This window comes from Meles meles, chromosome 11 (genome assembly GCF_922984935.1).
Source record: "Meles meles chromosome 11, mMelMel3.1 paternal haplotype, whole genome shotgun sequence".
Lineage (NCBI taxonomy): Eukaryota > Metazoa > Chordata > Mammalia > Carnivora > Mustelidae > Meles > Meles meles.
The window spans coordinates 6,806,165-6,826,697 of record NC_060076.1 but is presented as its reverse complement, the minus strand read 5'-3'; the positions used below and the strand labels follow the sequence as shown (position 1 = coordinate 6,826,697).

The window sequence follows — 20,533 nt, the reverse complement described above, 5'->3', positions numbered from 1 at the left end:
ACAGAAATAAGCAACACTGAAAGAGGGAGTGAGAGAGTCTTAGCAAAGTTGTCTCGGCCCCTAGATCCAGCTATTCCTGAAGCTGATATTAATCTCTAGGTTCCCTTAATGAATTTCCTCCCACCTTTGACCAGCCTGGGTGGGTATTTTGAGTTGAGTGACTGTCACTTGCAACTCAATCTTGGTTACTGCAATGGGTGGCTTAGTGTGCTGAATGGAAACACTTAAATCACGCCAAAGCTTCCATGACTCATGCCCTGGGCTGGTGCGAAAGATAGACAAAAGTCAAACACTAGTTAAAGTGGTAAGGACAGATTTTCATCAGTAACATGCTATCGCAGTGTAAATTGAATGCAACTCTCATTTGTGCAGAGGTGACCTGGTGTTTTAAAGGAACCGGGAGGGAGTGGAAAGAGAGAACAGTGGTGGCTTGAACAGACTCAGGGAAGTGAAAAATCATAAAGGGTTGGTCAGTGTAAATGCTGAGGAGGCCAGCTGTGTATGTGACCTGGCAATAACTGAAGTTAGGCGCCTGTCCTCCCACAGGGACTAGGAGATGGAGGCCTGATCCTCCCTGAGCACTGCTTTTTGAAGGTCTCCTGAGTTGTAGAAGGCATAAATACATTTCTTTTTTTTTTTTTTAAGATTTTATTTATTTATTTGACGGAGAGAGAGATCACAAGCAGGCAGAGAGGCAGGCAGAGAGAGAGGAGGAAGCAGGCTCCCTGTGGAGCAGAGAGCCTGATGCGGGGCTCGATCCCAGGACCCCGAGATCATGACCTGAGCCGAAGGCAGCGGCTTAATCCACTGAGCCACCCAGGCGCCCCGGCATAAATACATTTCAAAGGGACAGAGGAAGGATTCCCAACTGTAAGCCCTTTTTAGCAAATCATCGAAGACAGGGTGGTGTGCAGTGGTGGTGGGCGGTGGGGGCTCGGGTCAGGTGGTGGCTGAAACAGACAGTAAGTTCTTTTGGCAGCTTGGAGGCAGTCCCTTTAAGGGGATCTGGGGTCATTCTAGGGCTGCGACCTTGAGCTGTGAGAAACTACCTTAGTGGTTTAGTGTTTTAAGGTAGGGGAGGGAGATGGCCAACATCACTTGTGGTGAGAGCCGTAGTAGGGCTCTTGGAGGTTGAGGTGTAGTTGAGAAGAGGGCTCAGGGGAGCCTGAGTAGAGTCTGGTCAAGGATCGAGTCTTTGTCTCTGGGCACTGGCCACACACGTGCCTGGCATGTGGGGGGGGGAGTGGGGGGATGATCCCCTTCGATTGGCCACCAGCATCTAGACTGTTCTTTGGGGAACAGCTCTCCTCAACTGGGTGCAGCCTTGCGGGTGCCTCAGGAGCACGGAGGGCACTGTGGGCAGTTCCACCAGGTCAAAGCCAGATGCCCAGCTGCTTCTCCAGGTCCTCCTGCTCGTGCCCTTGTTCCTTCGCTCTGTTGTGGCTGCGGGGCCGGCCGCGTGGCTCTCTCTGTAATGCCCCTGTAGCAGGCCCCTCTGTGGTGCTCTTTCTGTGGCTGTCACAGCCAGGCCGGCCAGGGCCCCCCCCCCCGACTTTTTAAAAGATTTATTTATTTTAGAGGAGGGATGGGCAGAGGGAGAGGGGGAGAGAGAATCCCCATCAAGTGGGGGTCCCAACCCAGGGCTCGATCCCACGACTCCTGAGATCATAACCTGAGCTGAAATCAAGAGTCGGACACTTAACTGACTGAGCCCCCCAGGCACCCCGCAGCAGCCTTGTCTTTCGCTGGATTCAGCTCACACGTCTCCTCTCGTGAGAAGCCTCCCTGCCTGCTTGGGGACACCATGTTGTCTCTTACCTCTAAGCTGAAGGTGCTCTTTCCCTCGCTGAAGCATGGCTGCCCAGCTAACCCATCTCCTTGGGCCCTCCCCTCCACTCCTGCCAGCGCATGGGAGGCGCCCTCTCTGTGCTCCCTGCTCGCTGCACACGGGGTCGTAATCTCACATAGAACATCGTCTCTGCCATCAGACTGCACCACCCTGGGCAGAGGGCCTGCTGTCAGCTGCATCCCGGTGTCCGGGCATGGGGGCGTGGAGAGAACGGGAGGCGGCACGGACTTCAGGCCAATCCGCACCTGTGTCCAGGCTGCAGTTCGCTGGCCCTCCAGGTTGGGCACACAAATTGGCCCGATGCACCCTCCCTGCTGCAGGTCCCCTCATTCAAGGCCCAGTGCCCAAACTGGTTCCAGCCCCTCTCCTGACCCCATCCCTTCTGCAAAAAAAGACACCCTGTCCTTTCCACTTTGCACAAAAATGTATTTCTGTGACATCCCGAAGTACAGACATTTACCCAGGCCCCAGGTGGTAAAGCAACGCGATGTGAACTCTGCCCAGGGTCTGGGCAGGGAAGGGAGGGGCAGGTGTGGCCTGTCCGCCACGTTCAGGAAGCGCAGGGCAGCCACCCCCTTCCCGGGGCTGGCAGGGACAGACTCTGGGGGGAGAAGGCCTGGTGCCTCTCCCCTGGGCTGCTCATCCAGCCTGTTCTGCCTCGAGGCAGAAATGCTAGGAGAATCCCAAAACAGGCCCAGGGAAGGAGGAAGGAAACAAGGTCATCCCCTGGGGGATGCCTGCAGAGCTGGCCCTGCTCCCCCAGAGCCTTGTTCTGGAAAGGCCTCCTCGCCGCCGCCTGTCTCCAGAGAGCAATGCAGAGTTACGTCAAGGGAGGACCACAAGATATTTCAAGATACATTTGCAGCTCACACTTCTCCGAAACACAGCACAGAGGTTCCCAAGGTAAAGCCGGGGGGCAGGGAGGAGGGGCTCAGAAGGGCCTCGTGGGGCCACTGCAGGCTGTGCCCAGTGCTGGCTGCGGGTCCGGCTGGAGCGGGGACCTCCTGCCTCACCGAGAGGTGTGTGGGGTCCTCTGGGCAGCGGGGCAGGTGTGTGTGTGTGTGTGTGTGTGTGTGTGTGTGTGTGTGGTGGGGGGTAAAAGAGGCCGGCTCAGTTCTGCTGGTGGGGTGCCTGGGCACCATGGGTGCTGTGGGCAGGGAAAGGGCTGGGGAGTGAGGAGCAAGCCCCAGGCCCCAGCGGCGCGGGCTCCCAGGGCTGGGGCGGGTGCTGAATACGTTTGGCAGAAGGGGCAGTAGAATCTGCCTGAGTTCTGACCAGCCCTGGGCTGGGGCCTTCAGTAGCCTGGGACCTGGTGGGAGACCAGCAGGCAGCCTCTATAGCAGCGTGGCCTCAGGCAGGTCTGGCCAGAGAACCGGCAGGGGGCCAACGGGAGCCCCGCTCCTGAGGGTCCCCGGGGGCTGGGGCCGCCTGAGCACTCACTTCCTTGCCCCGATGGCGGACGGCTGGGAGCACCAAGGCATTCGGGAGACCCAATGGGGCTAGTTTTCCTCCCAAACCCCATCAGCCACACCCAGGAGCCCAGATGGGGTTCTCAGGCTTTGGTGGCTGCGTTAGGGTGCGGGAACGGGCTCTCAGAAGCCCGCTGCCTCTCCTAATGGGAAGCGAGGCCAGGGTCTGAGGTCACGGGGAAAGGACCGGACCCTCACGACGTTTGAGGCATTGAGTCTTGGGGGGTGGGAGTGAGTGGAAGCAATGAAAGCTTGGAGTTGGGGCTTGAGAGCGGCCGAGGAAGCTGCGGGGACTCAAGGAGTGTTTTGTTTTTGTACAGAAATCATACACACAAAACTTCACACTTCCTAACCAAAAAAAATAATATATATATATATATATAATATATATATATCTCACTAATGTTAAGGAAAAGCGTCGGTTGTGCAAAAGTCCCCGTGTCCCTTCATCCAGCAGGAGGCTACCCGGAGGCGGTCTGCCCGCTGGGCTGCTTGAGAGCTTCCTCCCGGCCTTGTGGTCCAGAGCAGCGGCGGCCGTGGGGGCGGAGGCCTCTATCTGGACGTGTCCATGTTCTCCTCTTTAAAGTTACTGCAGTGCCCAATCACCTTGCTGGAGACCATGGGAGAGAGGATCAGAGGGCGGCCTCGGGTCAGGTGGGCTTGGCTCCTCCCGGCAGGGGAGGCCACTGGATTTGGCAGCCAATGTCAGCAGTGATGCTGATGTGAGCGAGGAGCTGTGTTGGGGGCGCGGGGGCGGGGGGGCTGGCCCGCGCTGAGTGCCCAGAAAATGGCACCTGTGCACACCAATACGATCAGCCCCCGGGCCCCCTCCTTCCTCCCTAGGCCCCTCCCCTTCCCAACCTCTCAGCCCCAGGGCCTCTCTGGTTAGGGGCTCCCCTGAATTGGCTCGCACCTGACTTCCCAACCCTCTCTGGTCCTTTCTTGAGCACCACCTGCCTTCTTCACTTTCTCCCTCCCTACTGAGGCGGCATACTCGTGGTCCCCAAATTGCCTGCGTGCCAGATTCCCCCAGAGAGCCTGAGCCCGCGGCGGGCCGGGTGGGGCCGGGGCAGCCATGCCAGCACGAGGGCCCCTGACACCCTCCAGCAGCCAGGGCCAGTGCAGCGGTCTCAGGACCCCCTCTGGACTGACCCTTGAGAACCGCCGGCCCACTGCAGTCAGGTGTCACCTGGGACCTCGGATGGCCTTCCTGTTTAGCACTAAGCCTTTGGGTTGGTAGGGAGCAGGGGGTGGTACTCACTGCAGCCTCCATGGGCTAAGGAGGAGCCTACTGCCTCTTAGGAAATAAGGGGTGCCCAGAGTGGGACAGGAGTGGGATAGGCGGAGTGACTTCTCAGCTCCCTCTTAGAGTCACTCACACCTGCTGCGGACAGGCTGGCCGGCGCAGATATGCGTCTCAGGTCTTACAGAGATGTTCAAAGGGGCTGTGGTAGACGTTCAAAGGGACTGGCGGCTCTACCATGTGCATGGCCTTCACACCTTCACGTGTGCAGACCCATTCGCACTCGCCTGCCAGTTCTCTCGAATATTCTTTACCACGCGGTGTCCTCTCTTGTTGGAAGGTCTTTGGCCAAAAATGATGAATTCTGACCTGACTTGCTAAGGGCCAGGGAGGAGAGGATGGAACTTGTTGGGAGCAAGAGATGAAGCTTACAGAGGAGGGCAGTGATGCCCGGTGCAGGCTGGACCATCTAGTTTCTGCCCACACGTTGGCCAAAATGACAGTCAGGGAGGGCCCTGACGCCGCTGCCCCGCTCCCCCACACCGAGGCTGCAAGCAGAAACACTGCCCATCTCTTACCGGGCCATTTCCTTTGTCTCCTGCCGGGCGGTGGCCATCTTGATCATGTCCCTCAGCAGGGGCAGCCCCCCTTCTTTGATCAGCAGGGGACAGTACTTGTCGGCTGCGGGGGAGGGGCAGACAGCAGGTGATCAGCTCAGACTTCCAGCAGCCTGTGGCCCAGAACCCACCCTTGCTGTGAGGGCCGCCCTCCCTGAAGGGTGGGGGGAGACGCAGGCCTGGGGGCAGCTACTGCTGCACCCGGGGAGCCGGCCGACTCGGGAGCAAGGGGTGAGTCCTTGGAAAAGGCTACTTTGGGACACGGCCACGATTCTTTCCACAGCTCACCCCATGGGAATAACACCCAAACCAGTGGCTTCTTTTCTCAGAGATTTTATAGAAATAAAGATTCCTAAGCCCTGCCCTTGGGTATTCTGAGTCAACAGACCCAGGAACCTGTATTTATTTGTATTTTTAACAGCAAACTCCCAGCTGATGCTGGTGGCCAGTCAGGCTGGAAACAGCTTTCCTTCCTATGATTGGGTGGTTCACAGTCTATAGCAATAAAGAATATTCTAGCGCTTAGGATCCTAGGGCTTTAGGCTCCATGGAGAACATGGGCACTTGAGTGGACCCACCCCACCCTCTACCCCCGCCGCCCCCAAGCAGCTCTGCGTAGTCAGAGTCACTTTTATGCTCTGCATTTTACAGATGAAAGAACCGAGGTTCAGAGGGAAGAAACAATTCATCCAAAGTCACTCTGGAAGTTTGTCCAAGGGAGTCCCAGCTCAGGGCTCTTGCCTCTGGACTACACTGCCTCTCCAAGGTCAGGGGCTACACTTTAGTAAGACCAACCTCAAGTAGTAATGAAAAAGGGAAGAAGAGCTGGAATGGGTCAAGCACTGTCCTAAGCATTTTTCATGCCTTACTTCACAGCCATCCTGTTTTTGTCCCATTTTAAAGAAGAGACAATTGAGGCACAGACAGGTTGAGAAACCTGCCCCAAATAACACAGCCACAGCAAGTGGGAGAGCCAGGGTTCAAAGCCAGATGTCTGTCCCCAGAGCCCGCACTCCGATCCACTCTGCTGGTTAACAGCACTGAGCTAGTGAACAGGAGCCATGCGCTGGCCTGGACACTCCGTGCTGGTTCTCCTTTCACATCAGTCTTACGAGGTAGGTAGGCATTATCGCTGCCCCATTCCACAGGGGAGGAAACTGAGGCCCAGAGAGGTTAAATAACCTGCATGGGGTCACATAACCAGTAAGAAAAGAGATCGACGGCGGCGCCTGAGTGGCTCAGTGGGTTAAAGCCTCTGCTTTTGGCTCCAGGTCATGATCCCAGGGTTCTGGGATGGAGCCCCGCATCGGACTCTCTGCTCAGCAGGGAGCCTGCTTCCTCCTCTCTCTCTGCCTGCCTCTCTGCCTACTTGTGATCTCTGTCTGTCAAATAAATAAATAAAATCTTTAAAAAAAAAAAAAGAAAAGAAAAGAGATCGACGGTCAAACCTGGTCTGTCATCAAGGTCTCCTCCCCCCGGAAGCCACCCAGCAGATGGGACACTCTCTGAGGAATCAAGTTAAAATTGTTTTAAAGTTCTCTCCCGTTCCTGTGGGAGTCTGTTTCCTCGACGCTCAGTTCTTTGTTTGGTCTTACTCTATCCTGCAGAAGGCACGGAGATTTCTGACTCTTCACTTCTGGGGAAGCAGGAAGCATTAAGCAGGCTATCTGGGAACTCTGGATGGCCCGTCGGGCCTGCCGGACTTGTTTCCGGTGATGAGGCAGGGCCAGCCATTATGCTGGGCGTCCCACAGATGCTGGAAAGTGGAGGGCTGTGCTCCCGGGTACAGACTCTGCACCCCGGTTACAAGCTCCCAGGGGGCAAGCGTGCTTGAAGCCCAGTGAACAGCCCCGTGTCCGAACAAAGGGCGAGTGGGTACTCACGGTAGACAGACACGAGGTTGTACAGGGCCCAGGTGGCCCAGTGCTGGCTGACAGGGGAGATGCCCTGGGGAAGGAGGCGAAGAATTGGTTCAAATGACCTGTAGAGAGAGAGAGGTCAAGGTCACTTCTGCTGCCAGGGGTTGGGGGAGTGCCTCCTGCCTGCTGGAGAGCTCTCTTGCCTGGAGGGTCCTACACACAGCTGGCGAGTGGGCCTGTAGGCTGCACTGGAGGCAGAGGCATCAGGCCCTTCAGGCTCCACGAAGGGAGCTCACTCGGGAGAGAGGTCAAGGGCAAGGGCGTGCAAGGGTGGCAGGAGGGAAACAGATCAGGTGGAGAAGAAACAGGGGACCTCGGCAAGGAGGAGAGAGCCGGTCTTGGGGAGGCAGGGAGAAGTACCCTGAGAAACAGCAATGACACCGTACTTCTTATAATGTAAGACAGGCCGTCTGGAGTCACGGTCGCAGAGCCTGAAAAACGTACGTGCAAACCCCCTGGGCCAGTGTTTCCACCTCATGTCTCCTTGGGAACGGCAGTCACTGGAGCAGAGACAAAGTCACAAGCACGAGCCTGCTCCTCCCAATATGGGATTTCTTTTCTTTTTTCTTTTTTTTAAGATTTTATTCACTTGTCGGAGAAAGAGCGTGCACAAGCACGGGGAGCGGCAGGGAGAGGGAGAAGCAGGTTCCCTGCTGAGCAAGGAGCCCAATGCGGGACTCGATCCTAGGACCCTGGGATCATGACCTGAGCCAAAGGCAGACGCCTAACTGACTGAGCCACCCAGGTGTCCCCCAGTATGGGTTTTCGAGGTCAGGGTCAATCAGTACAAGATGGCCCATCCGCACCTGGAAAGTGACCCAGTCATGACACGAGGAGGGAGACCCATACCTTGTGGCAAATCCAGCCACAAGACAGGAAGACGTGACGCCCACTGCACCGCCGAGAATGAAGTTGGTGCAGAGGGTAACTCCTGGGAGGGAAGGCGCCAGACTGTGAGCAGAGGTTCTTTGGCAGAGTGAGCTCAAGAATGGTTTTTGTGGGAGTCCCGCCTGGGTGGCTCAGTGGTTAAGCGCCTGCTTTTGGCTCAGGTCATGATCCCAGGGTCTTGGGATCGAGCTCAGTGTCTGGTTCCCTGCTCGGCGGGAAGCCTGCTTTTCCCTCTACCACTCCCCCTGCCTGTGTTCTCTCTCTCGCTGTGTCTCTGTCAAATAAATAAATAAAATCTTAAAAAAAAAAAAAAAAAAAAAAAGAATGGTTTCTGCTCGGTTCCCTGGTGCGTGTTGGTATTTTCCTCTTCTTTTCTCCTTCCACAGATAAACCGTCTCAAATGCTTGTAAACGGCTTCGGGTACACACGGGTGTGGATGTGCAGGAAAGGTGCAGCCAGGTTTCCGGGTGACACGTGTGCTGTGTGTGGACTGTCCCTCAGGGAGAGTGACAGGGGATGAGAGGAAAGGCCTTGCTGGGAACGAGCGTCCCCCCTAGGACCCCACTCGCACACCCCTCCCTCCCAGTGCCGCTCCGCACCTGTAATTGATGTTTCTCCGAGAGTTGATGTCCCAGCTCTGGATGGCGGCCCACATGCGCTCCTCCACCTCCTCCCGCTGGGGCTCGCAGATGCCCCACGCCTCAGGCCCATCGAACATGATGTGGGAGAGGACGCCACAGGCGTTGTATGAAACTTCGATCCCATCAGCCTTGCTCTCCAGCAGGTTGCTGCCAAGGGAAGAGAAAACTCCCTCCAGGTCCCTCTTCAGACACCAGCTGCTGGGCCCCAGCTTACAAACTGGATGCCAGAGGTGTTGCTGACTTATCGCCTATTATCCATACCCAGCAGTTATTCTAAAGATCTGAGGTTGCCGAAGACACAGCTACAAGAGGACCGTTTATAGAGGCTTGAGGGAAACCACTTGCAGACGGAAGGTGACATTTCTGACAGAGATCTAGGCGAAGAGTGGTTGCTGCACCTGAACACAGACTGCGGCCCTGAGCATCCTGGCAGCCAAGGCAAAAAGGGAAAGGGAGGCAATACCAACCTGAAGACACTGATGAACTGGGAAGTCATTAGCTGCGGCCGCAGCTCCTTCACCTCGGCCACGTTCCCCAAGAGTCCTAGCATGTTCCGATGAAGTTCCTGCTTCTCTGGGAATTCCTGGCAAAATGAGAGCCATTGGGGCCACGTCAATTAGTACTTAATTAGTGGCTGGTATGTTTTGTGTTGAAGTGCCTGGTACTGCTAACCTAGAAACTTTATGGGTTATCTGGCCACTGCACCTAGACAAAGGGAGGGAGCAATGTGCTGTCCTCACACCTTCTACTGCACCGAGTACGGTGTGGGGTCCGTACCGTATGGGATAAAAAGGGTGGGGACCCCTTGCTACCAAATCAAAGGCTGAGTGGAGTATAAAACTCCAAAAAAAGCTCCAAAGAGGATAAACACGGTTCTATTTGCCAAAAGCTCAAATATGAATTGAAGGGAAACTTCGTAGAAACTAGAGCAAGAAAATGAAGGATGAGTTTTATCTATTTTTTTATAATTGCTACCTTTATTTCTTTATTTAAAGAAAGCTCTATGCCCAATGTGGGGCTTGAACTCACAACCCTGAGATCAAGAGTCAGTCATATAAATGCTCTCCCAACAGCCAGCCAGGTGCCCCAAGGATGACTTTTAAAAGACCATCCTAGGGGCACCTGGGTGGCTCAGTGGGTTAAAGCCTCTGCCTACAGCTCAGGTCATGATCCCAGGATCCTGGGATCGAGCCCCACATCGGGCTCTCTGCTCAGCAGGGAGCCTGCTTCCCCTCCTTTCTCTCTCTGCCTGCCTCTCTGCCTACTTGTGATCTTCGTCTGTCAAATAAATAAATAAAATCTTAAAAAATAAAATGAAATAGGGGCACCTGGTGGCTCAGTGGATTAAGCCGCTGCCTTCGGCTCAGGTCATGATCTCAGGGTCCTGGGATCGAGCCCCGCATCAGGCTCTCTGCTCCGCAGGGACCCTGCTTCCTCCTCTCTCTCTCTGCCTGCCTCTCTGCCTACTTGTGATCTCTCTGTGTCAAATAAATAAATAAAATCTTTAAAAAAAATAAATAAAATAAAATAAAATGAAATAAAAGACCATCCTGCTGGACAGAATCCTATCCAGCTGACATCCCAGAGAACCCCAGCCAGGCTGCGGGCAGCCCGAGAACTGCTGGGAAGAAGGACGGGACTGGGCTTTCCCTCGGAGGCAAGGCCTTGAGACAGGGGTGGGCCTGTGAGTCGGGCCCCCCGCTGCCCTTCTGTGGGAACCACAGGGGGAGGGGCTGCTGACGGATCTGGGGGGCGGGACGCCTGGGGACAGAAGAGTGGCCGTGTGAGTGGTCAAGGAGGCTGCCGCCGCTGGAGACAGGCAGTACCTTCAGGCAGTCCAGGAAGAGCTTCATGCCGTTGAAGTTGAGGAACATCTCGCAGTTGTCGGGAGTCTCGTCCGTGATGTTCCACAGGGCGCTCCAGGAGAACTCCATCACCTGGTCGCACTGAAGGGAGAGGTCGCCTCAGCACAGCTGGCCTGGAGGGCCCGCAGGCTCCTGGCACCCGTGAGGGCGCCCCCTCACAAAACATGGGTATCCTCCAGGGGCAAACCAGCCCCTCTCGGGCTAGGGGAGGGGCAGAGCGGCTTCCTGAAGGCTCAACTTACTATCTTGTCCAGCAGCTTCTTCTGAATCAGCTTCAGCATGGTCTGTGGGCAGAGAAGAGAACTTGCGGGGGGGCAGGGCTCAAGAGGTACTGTGTCCCCCAAGACCAAGACGGAGAGAGGGGAGCCAGCCCTTCCACTCCTGGCTAATGCATCCTGACAAGACCGAATGTACCTATGTGGTCTGGGGGGCCTCCCACCCACAGACGTGGTCCCTAGCCTCGGGAGGCCTGGGTGCTGGTCCAGCTCGAGCCTGGCTCCCTGTGTAGCGCTGGGCCCGGCCCTCCCCTCTGTGGGCTCCAGCCTCTCCATCCGGCGTGAAAGAGGAGGAGACCAGACGCTCCTTCCTCACCCTTCCCTGCCACCTTGGGCCAGGCCCCACTCTAGAAAGTGCTGGGGAGGTCATGATGGAAGAAGGAACAAGCATAGTGTCTTTCCCTGCAGAGCTCACAACCCAGTGGGGAGGCCGACATTAAACAAATAGTCCCTCAGACACTTATTTAACCCCAGTGAGAACGACCTAATAGGGGACCTGGTCTGAGGAGCCAGGAGGGGCTTGACCGGTGGGACCAAATGGGCGGCTACAGTGGCCGGGAGAGGATGCTAGAGTGTTCTGAGTGGAGCAAATCTACGGGGAGGTAAGCTCCATTCACGGTGAGAAGATTTTTCCTCTGGTCTAGCCTAAATCTGTCATGGGGCAGGGGGGCTCTGGACAAGGGGCAGCCCGAGGGCACGCACCACAACAAAGCCCATCTTGCCCACGGCCTCCTTGTGGTCGTTGTCCACTTGGCAGACCAGGGCGTTGCACAGGTGCACGGCGATGCGCTGGATTGACTCGTCCTGCCGCGTGGGGTTGAGGATGCTGAGCAGGAGCTCGTTAACTCGGCGGTACTGGAACTCCAGCTCCTCGGGGATGCTGAAGTTACAGAGGGTCAGACAGCAGTTCCGCTGGACCTGGGCGGGACGGGAGACAAGGGGAACACAGTCAGGGTTGGACTCGGGAGCTGGACTCCAGGGGCGCCCTAGAGGCAGGAGATCATCTGGAGCTGTGGTGGTCCAGGAAGGCTTTCTGGAAGAGGAGACTCCAAGGCTTTTTTTTTTTTTTTTTAAACATTAAAAAAAAAGTGAAATATCATCTTCATACAGAAGAGGGCATAAAGCACAAATGTATTTACGAGCATTTATGAAGCAAAAAAACCTTTTTTGGCAACCATGGAACCCCAGCCTGGGTCAGGAAACAGAACACTGCCGGCACCCGGAAAGCCCCACAAGGTCCCTTCCTGGCCCTCAGCCCCTCTCCCCACTAGAGAGAACCACCGTCCCTGCGAGTCCTCACGGAAGAGTCTCCGGCATCTTGCTTACTCTTGTTTACCACAGGTTTGTAAGAGCAACTATGTCGTCACGAGCAGCTGAAAAGCACTCATTTGTTCACTGTACCATGGTCCTTCAATTTATTGGCCCATCCAATGTCCACCGTTGGTGAACATCCCAGGGGGCTTCAAACGATGTCTCGTGCCTCCATCCTGGCGCCCACGCACAGCGGCTTCTGGGTCACACGCGGCGTGCATGTCTTCAACTTGACCAGGGGACACGGGACCGTCTGCCGAAGGGGCTGCAGGGTCTACAGTCCCAACGGGCAGAGTGGGAGGCCTCACGCTGCTCGACAGCTTCAGTTTCTTTTTGTGTTGTCTGTGGGCTTTTTTTTTTTTTTAATATTCTTGGAGCATTTGCCTGTAATTTAATTTCCTCCCATCCTTTCTCAGATTTTGGCAAATCACTGTACTTCATTAATTATGTAATTTAGAGGGTGTATCACTTAGTTCGCTCTTTTTTCCCCTCAAATACACATACACTTTTTATTTCTGAGAAAAAATTTATTTTAAATTACGAGAGACAATACTTACTCACCGTAAAAAGTTCCAATAGTAGTATTTGAGAGAAAAGTTAAAGTCTCTCACTTTATTCCCCAGAAGTAATCACTGTTAAAAGTTTGGTGCATGTCCTTCTAGATTTTTCTAACATGCAAATACAAATATATATTTGGGGGAGAAGCAAGGCAAAAAAGACATTATACACACTGCTCTAAAACCTTTCACTTATCAACATGCAGTGGACATCTTTCCACATTAGGGACGCGCAGATTTGCCATAATATCCCATTGTGGGGGTATGTTACTTTTCCAGGTCCCTATTGCTAAAACATTCTGGTTTCCTCTAATTTATTTTTATTTTTATTTACTTATTTTTTTGACGGAGAGGGACATGGCGAGAGAGAAAACAGAAGCAGGGAGTGTGGGAGAGGGAAAAGCAGGCTTCCTGCGGAGCAGGGACCCTGATGCGGGGCTCCATCCCAGGATGCTGGGATCATGACCTGAGCAGAAGGGTGACGCTCAATGACTGAGCCACCCAGGCACCCCTCCTCTAATTTATTTTTAATTGAAAAGAAAAGATGTAATCTTTTTCCTCTAAAAAACATCTGAATCATGGAATACACAGGCCCAAAGATCAACGCATTTACAGTTTTGGCAAATTCTGCCAGTTGACCTCCAAAAAGGGGATACAATTCCTACCTCGGTAGGGTATGCTAAGGTAATCTCCCCTGACCTCTGTCAATGTTGGGGATCCTCGGTCTCTTGAGATGAAATGTGGTACCTCATCATTTTAATTTCCATTTCTTTTTTTTTTTTAAGATTTTATTTATTTATTTGACAGAGAGAGAGATCACAAGTAGGCAGAGAGGCAGGCAGAGAGAGAGGGAGAAACAGGCTCCCCGCTGAGCAGAGAGCCCGATGCGGGGCTCGATCCCAGGACCCTGAGATCATGACCTGAGCCACCCAGGCGCCCCTAATTTCCATTTCTTTGATAGAGTGTATGAATTTGTTTGGGAGTCTTCAACTAGCAATTGTGTAAAAAAAACAAAAAACAAACACCCCCCCCCCCCCTTTTCACCTGATGATAAAGTCAATCTCAAGGTAGAAAAAGGTTGCTCTAAAGTCTGGAGTTGGCAGGCAGGGGAAAGCAGGCCTTCTCACCCCTGCACAGACTGGATCTCTACGGTAGCCTTTCTGGAGGATAATTCGAGACTGTGTCCCAAATGCTTTAAAAATATACCTACCCATTCAAGGCCCCGGCAATGGCAATTTTAGTCACGTATTTTAAGGATTATCAATTGAGTAGAGTCAGGAAAGCCTTCTTTGAAATAGCAGACAAGAAAAAAGTCACCTAAATGTTTGACCATGGGGGGCCAACTCCGTGACTGCCGCCTGGACCTGTGGAGCAGCCTGGCCTACAGCTCTGTAGGGAAAGGGCCTGGCCACTGCGTCCCAGCTCCAGAGCAGAGTTGACGCCCCAGTGGCTTTCCCTGGATGAGGACACTGAGCATTATGCTGACAACTCACTTTGGAGTTAACACATTTTCTCTTTTTCTTTTTTAAGATTTTTTTTAAAGATTTTATTTATTTATTTGAAAGAGTAGAAGGCCATAAGCAGGGAGAACAGCAGGCAGAGGGACAGGGAGAGGCAGACCCGGGCTGAGCAGGTAGCCCAAGGCGGGGCTCGATCCCAGGACCCTGGGATCATGACCTGAGCCCAAAGCAGATGCTTCACCGAATGAGCCACTCAGGTGTCCTGACACATTTCTGTATCATGGTCAGCCATCAGACAACCTGAGGGTTAGGGGCTCCAACCTCCTCCCCACCTGCCGGCAAACAGCTGAATATCCACCGTAACTTCTGACTCCTCCCAGAACTTTGCCACGAATAGCCTACCTTCGACTGGAAGGAACCCTTCCTGATAACGTCTATAAGTCAATTAACACGTTTTGCACGTGGTATGTGTCACATATCGTAGTCTTGCGATAAAGTAAGCTAGAGCAAAGACAATGTAAGGAAATCATTAGGAAGATAAAATACATCGACGGTGTATACTGTATTTGTCAAATAAAATCTGATCCAGGGGCGTCTGGGGGTGCTCAGTCGGTTAAGCGTCCAACTCTTGATTTTGGCTTAAGTCACGATCTCAGGGTCGTGAGATCGAGCCCTGTGCTGGGCTCGGAGCTGGGCGTGGAGCCTGCCTAAGATTCTCTCCCTCTGCCCCTCCCCCCAACTCCAACTTGCACTCTCTCAAATAAAAAAAAAAAAAAAAAAAAAAAATCTTTTTTTTTTTTTTTTTTTTTTAAAGGAGCACCTGGGTGGCTCAGTCAGTCGAGCATCTGACTCTTGATTTCAGCTCAAGTCATGACCACAGAGTCATGGGATCGAGTCCTGCACTGGGTTCCTAAATAAATAAATACATACATATATAAAATCTTTAGAGAAGAATTCTGCATCTGAGTTGAAACCCATGTGGTTCAAGGGTCAATGGTGCTTGAATCTGTTTTCTAAGCACTGGATGTCTCACTTTTGTAATCGGAAAAGAGACATTATTTTAGAAGTTCGGTTGTAGAAATGTTTGTTGATCTGGGAGATGTTCACATTCATAAGACACTGTTGTAATAAAAATCCACATCATGCAAACAGTAAGTGCGGAATGAACCCATCGACTAAATAAACATGCACAGGCGAAATCCAAAACAACAGGGGTCCAACACCAACAGTGGCTCTCTGCGTGAAGGGATTACGAGTTTTTTTTTTCTTTCTATCTGTAATTACAGTTTTTCTAAGGTCAAAATTTTTGTAACTTTACAATAAAAGCAGCTATTGGAAAACAATCCCCCGCCGGCAGCGTGTTACTGGGCGGAAGGGCCGAGGAGTCCGCATGAGCAGAGGCCCAGAGGCAGGAGAACAGGGTCCCTGGGCCGGGAGCAGTGGCCACGGCGGAGGGACTAGTCAGGTGGGGCCACGTTACAGGGTCCTGAATGCCAGGTCCCAGAGTCTGGGAGGGATGCCGTGGGTAAGGGGGGAGGAGACTGCAGCAGGGGCGGAGGGGGGCTGCAGTTCAGAGCCAGGCGGAAAAGGGTGGGAACAAGCACGGCCCCCTGAGGGCCCAGGTCAGCGAGGCTGGCACACAGGGTACGCAGGGACAGGAGGGGCTGGGCCCGAGCATGCAGGGCTGGCACGGGGAGGGGGCTCACCGTCACCTCCTGGTAGGATTCCATGCCATTCAGCACCACCTGGATGACCTGCCGGCGCAGCTTGACGCTCTGCTCGGAGCGGTACTCGGAATTGGTCAGGTAGAAGAGCGCGGCGCTGCCCGTGACCTGGATGTTCTTGTCGTACTTGTGGCACTTGAGGGCTGTGATGACCAGCTGTGGGAAGACAGGGTGGGCCTGGGTTGGCCAGTCCTGTTCAAGCCGTGCCAGGCCAGGCCTAGGGCTTCTGCTGGGGGAGCTGGGACAGTTGCTCCGGGGCTCAGTTTACCCTAAGCCTGTTCTCGGAGAGCAGAAGTGCGGGTTGAGGGGGCGGAAGCTAGACGGGGCCGCAGGTCTGCGGTAAGGCCAGTGCTGGGACAAGCTAGGCCTGGGGCTCGGGGGTAATGCTGCCGGGGGCCTGGGGATGAGGAGGAGGTGGAGAGGAGGGACACGCCTCGACCAAGTCCAGCGCCTGCCAGCTGGGGATGGGCAGGAGGCTGAGGACCCCGGGGTTGAGGCTGACCTTCAAGGCCCGAAGCAGCTGGTTGCAGCGCTCGATGCGTGCGATGTCAAAAAGCAGGTTGATGGCCCGCGAGGTGATCTCAGGCCTGTGCTCCGTGTAGGCCTCTATGGCATTCAGCACCTGCTCCTCGTTTTTGTCACCGCTTACCTGGGAACGGAACATGCTCAGACGCACCCGGAAGAGGCCAAGCGGTGGGATCCCCAGACTCCAGGCAGACACCGTGGGGCCCCCAGCCGACCCCCTTCCCTTGTCCCAGGGCCCCCTATTCCTCCCCTCCCCGACTCTCTGTCTCACTTTGTAGGCAGGAATATGTGTGAGGCGGCACAGGGAGGTCTCGAAGAGCCCGAGGAACTGCAGTGGCCTCTTCAGGGCCCGGAAAGGCATGATGCTGCTCTTGGAAGGCTCAATGCTGGGAACAGAGGGTGCCGGGGTCAGAGGCCTGTGGACTGGGGCTGTCCTGGGTTCAGGAGGGGTTCTCCCCGGGGTGGCTAGGCATTTACTCGGGGCCCGCTTCTAGGCCTTCCTGCCTCATCTTTTGGGACACAGATGCCCACCTCTTGACGGAGAGGTGGCAAGGTCACACTGCGTAACATGGGGGATGGGAGACACAGTTGCACCCATCTTTGGAAAACACTATGTGCCCTTCTAGTGAGGACTTGTCCCCTTTGTGTAAAGTCCCAACCAATGATCATCAAGGGACATGCCCATCAACTTAGCCCCGTGAATGCACAGCTGGGGACAGCGCCCACAGCCAATTACAGCTGGATCCGTTTGAATCCGACCTCGATCTCTCAACCAACCAGGCCAGGAAGCGACCTATGTGCTGGGATACCTAAAGCAAGGGAGACGCTCCTGGCCATCCTACCGCCACCGCCGTCGCTAGCCAGGCTGAGCGTCCTGATTCTCTGCTCACCCTCAAGCTCACACCTTCCAGCCTTGGCTGTATGCTGTTCCCTCGGCTGGAACATCTTTCCTCTGGCAAACGCAGGAGCTTTCAGGATAACCTGGATGCCATTCCTCCTTATTCTTGATCCTCAGGGCAATCCCACAGCCCTGGGCCTCCCCTACCACTGTCCAAATAAGGACTCCTTTGTCCCCACTAGCTCGAACAGACTGAACAGGGCAGGGCCTCGTTGGGTTCTTTATCTCGGGCACCCAGCACAGGCCCTGGCTGTTGAATGACACCCTGCTGGCAACCCCCACGGGTGGGTCCCCACCTAGTCTGCCCCGCCTCCTCGTCCATCTTGGAGATGCTGCAGTTCTCCAGGATCATGTGGCCAGAGATGTCCAGGGACATCAGGTTCCCCAGCTTTTGCACAAAGAGGCTCAGCACCTTGCGAGTCAGCTTGAACTTGTAGTAGCTGGAGAGGCGGTCTCGGGAGATATCCAGGTGTCTGGAGATTGGAGTGGAGGCCACAGGTCAGGAGCTGGACACGGGCTGGGGCTGCCTCAGAGAGCCCGGCTCCTTCAGCCCATGGCAGGGAAGGGAGAGCCCCTCCCTCCCACAGCTGCTCCAGAGCATTCTGGGGAAGAGCCTGCTGGCACCCCAAGACCCTGAACAGCCCAGATGCAGCCAAAACACTGGGCTTAAGGAAGGGGACTGTCTCTTCCATACCCATCTGTGCCCGGCCGGGGGCTTATAAACCTCCGGGACTGGCGACCCTCACCCTCTCCCCGCCCCTAGTGAGCTCTGGGCCAGCAGCTCACCGCAGCTTGTACAGCTGGACGATGACCCGGATGTGGTCGTCTGACAGGTCCATGTTGTAGAGCACGAGGGACACCAGGCTGTCTTTCCACTGGGTTAGGAAGGCCGCATCGCTCGTCTGGATGCCCGAGAGGTCCAGGGCAGCCAGGGAGCTGAGTGGCCGCAGCAGCGACTCCACAGGGACGCCGTCGATCATGCGACCCAAGTTGAGGAAGCGGAGGCGGCTAAAGCCCTCGAACGTAAAGTCCTTGACCAGCACCTGGCAGGTGGGGTTGACGAGGCACTCGTCTTCACAGCCCCCCGGGTTCTCCTCCTCGTAGAAAATGTTGGCACAGCCGAAGAGGCTCAGGGACACCAGGGTGTGGCTAAAGCTCCTCAGCGTCTGCAGACTCTTGGCCGACAGCTTCTCGCAGTTGGTCAGGTACAGCTCCACCAGGTCCTGGGAGCAGGCACGGCTCCGTCACCGCCACAGCCCGCCAGCCCCCGCCTCTGGCAACCCGCAGGCCCGAGCCCAGACCACAGGTGGGCTTCAGGAGGGGTGTGTGCAAGGCGCGGGCGTGCTGGATTCTTGTCCCGGAGGGGTCACTGACGCTCTCCGGCCGGCCTCCCCATGGCCGTCCCCACTGGCTGGCGACGTAGGTCTCACCTGCTTGCGGATGGCCTCCAGGTCCTGGTCCTGCACCAGGTCCTCGCGAAGGTGGATCCGGGTGAGGCGGGTGCTGCGGGGGTCCGAGAAAAGGCTGAAAAAGCTCTCGTGGGGCTCAAAGTTGCAGGCGGCGTTGACCAGCTCCACGTACCTGGGGGGGAGGGAAGCCTCGCTAGCGGGAGGGGCTCAGGGGCCCTCATCCTCCTTCAAGGCTCTGCACTAGCCCTCCTGTCCCTGAAACCTTCCCTTGCCACCCATCAGCAACTCCCATCTCTTCCAACCCTTGTCCCTCTTTCTAACAGCATCTGCTTGGATCCTGACCGCCCTGCAGGTGACAAGAAGATGCTCCCTCAGGCACCAGGACAGCAAAGCTAACTAACAAAGGGGTATCTAATCAATAGCAAATCCTAAACGCTTCCTCCCGAAACCCTACGCATCTGTAACAAACACAGGCGTCTGCACTCCTCGCCTCTCAGTCTCTCAGCCGGCTTCTGTTCCTGATCGGCCCCTCCCGGGACCCTTTCCAACAGGAAGATTAATCAAGGGGTCTGCCATTCCCGGCTGGGTCCAGGCCAAGCGCTGAATAAAACCCCTTTGAGATCCCAGTTGATACAAGAATCCTGGTCTGGTGGAAGCCTTGGGAATCAAACACTGGGCTCTGAATCCTGGCTTGGCTGTTTACTACTTGGGCAACTTCACACGAGTAATGGAACTTCGCCAGAATTTAGTTTCTTCATCTGGAAAATGGACATGACTCAGGTCTGCAAAGGGTCCAAGCGAGTGCCTGAGCCACATCAAATGCCCAGAATATGATTACAAGTCGGGCTCCGTCCTGGGGTCACACACAAGTTCCCACTCTTTCTTTCTTTCTTTCTTTTTTTTTTTTCAGATTTTATGTTTTTGAGATTTATTTATTTGAGAGAGCCTGCGAGTGAGCAGAGGAGGGGCAGAGGGAGAGGGAGAGAGAGAAGGAGACTCCCTGCTGAGTGTGGAGTCCAATGTGGGGCTTGATCTTATGGCCCTAGATCATGACCTGAGCCGAAATCAAGAGTCAGCCACTCAACCAACTGAGCCACCCAGGTGCCCCCTATTTTATTTTATTTTTTATTATTTTATTTTTAGGGGCACCTGGGTGGCTCAGTCGGTTGAGCAGCTGACTTGATTTCGGCTCAGGTCATGATCTCAGGGTCCTGGGATAGAGCCCTGTGTCAGGCTCTGTGCTCAGCAGGGAGTCTGCTTGGGGTTCTCTCCCTCCATCTGCCTCTGCCCCTCCCGACTGTGTGCTCTTTCACTCTCAAATAAATAATCTTAAGGAAAAAAGGATAATATTTTTAAATAGTTTTCACACTCAACGTGGAGTTCAAACTCACAACCCCAAGATCAAGAGTCGCGTGCTCCACGGACTGAGCCAGCCGGGGGCCCCACAAGTTCCCACTTTTATATGCAACTGTTTGGTCTAACAATTTCCCTTCCTGGGATCTGGACTGACCTCCCTGAGGTGAGTGAAAATGCATATCCTATTGCCAGGAGCCTCTCATAGTGGGGAGTTCCTTGGAGGGCCCAGACACGGGTTTGCTGAATGATTCGATCCCTGGTCATGGGTCATGGGTCCATTCTTTACAGTGCACCAGTGCACGAACGTGTGTGTGGCTCTGTGCACACACAGACACGTGTTTGTAGGCACAGGGATGGGCACATATGCTCATGGGACAGTCAGAACTCCTTTGTTTATGTGTAGGTTTCTTTAAGATTTTATTTGTTGAGAGAGAGAGAGAGTAGAGTGAGTGAGAGAGAGAGCATGAGCGCGGGGAGCGGCAGGCAGAGGGAGAGGGAGAAGCAGACTCCCCACCTCAGCCGGGAGC

At 54.7% G+C, this 20,533-nt stretch overlaps 1 protein-coding gene across 4 annotated transcripts in view; it reads right to left on the bottom strand.

The window, feature by feature from the left end:
* Positions 1-3,663: 3,663 nt before the first annotated feature.
* The window catches only part of ZER1 (zyg-11 related cell cycle regulator), a 30,551-nt gene continuing 13,681 nt past the window's right edge, over positions 3,664-20,533 (bottom strand). For 3 of the 4 annotated variants that reach the window (XM_046023667.1, XM_046023670.1, XM_046023668.1), the window contains 14 exons: positions 18,672-18,822; positions 18,028-18,464; positions 17,538-17,714; positions 16,615-16,729; positions 16,321-16,467; positions 15,801-15,974; positions 11,469-11,684; positions 10,734-10,775; positions 10,453-10,572; positions 9,094-9,209; positions 8,585-8,773; positions 7,062-7,159; positions 5,140-5,242; positions 3,664-3,928 (listed from right to left, as the gene is read on the bottom strand). In XM_046023667.1, coding sequence (XP_045879623.1) covers positions 3,871-3,928; positions 5,140-5,242; positions 7,062-7,159; positions 8,585-8,773; positions 9,094-9,209; positions 10,453-10,572; positions 10,734-10,775; positions 11,469-11,684; positions 15,801-15,974; positions 16,321-16,467; positions 16,615-16,729; positions 17,538-17,714; positions 18,028-18,464; positions 18,672-18,822 — 2,143 coding nt within the window. In that variant the 3' untranslated portion in view covers positions 3,664-3,870. The remainder of the gene's footprint in view (positions 3,929-5,139; positions 5,243-7,061; positions 7,160-8,584; positions 8,774-9,093; positions 9,210-10,452; positions 10,573-10,733; positions 10,776-11,468; positions 11,685-15,800; positions 15,975-16,320; positions 16,468-16,614; positions 16,730-17,537; positions 17,715-18,027; positions 18,465-18,671; positions 18,823-20,533) is intronic. The other variant, XM_046023669.1, reaches the window with a different exon arrangement.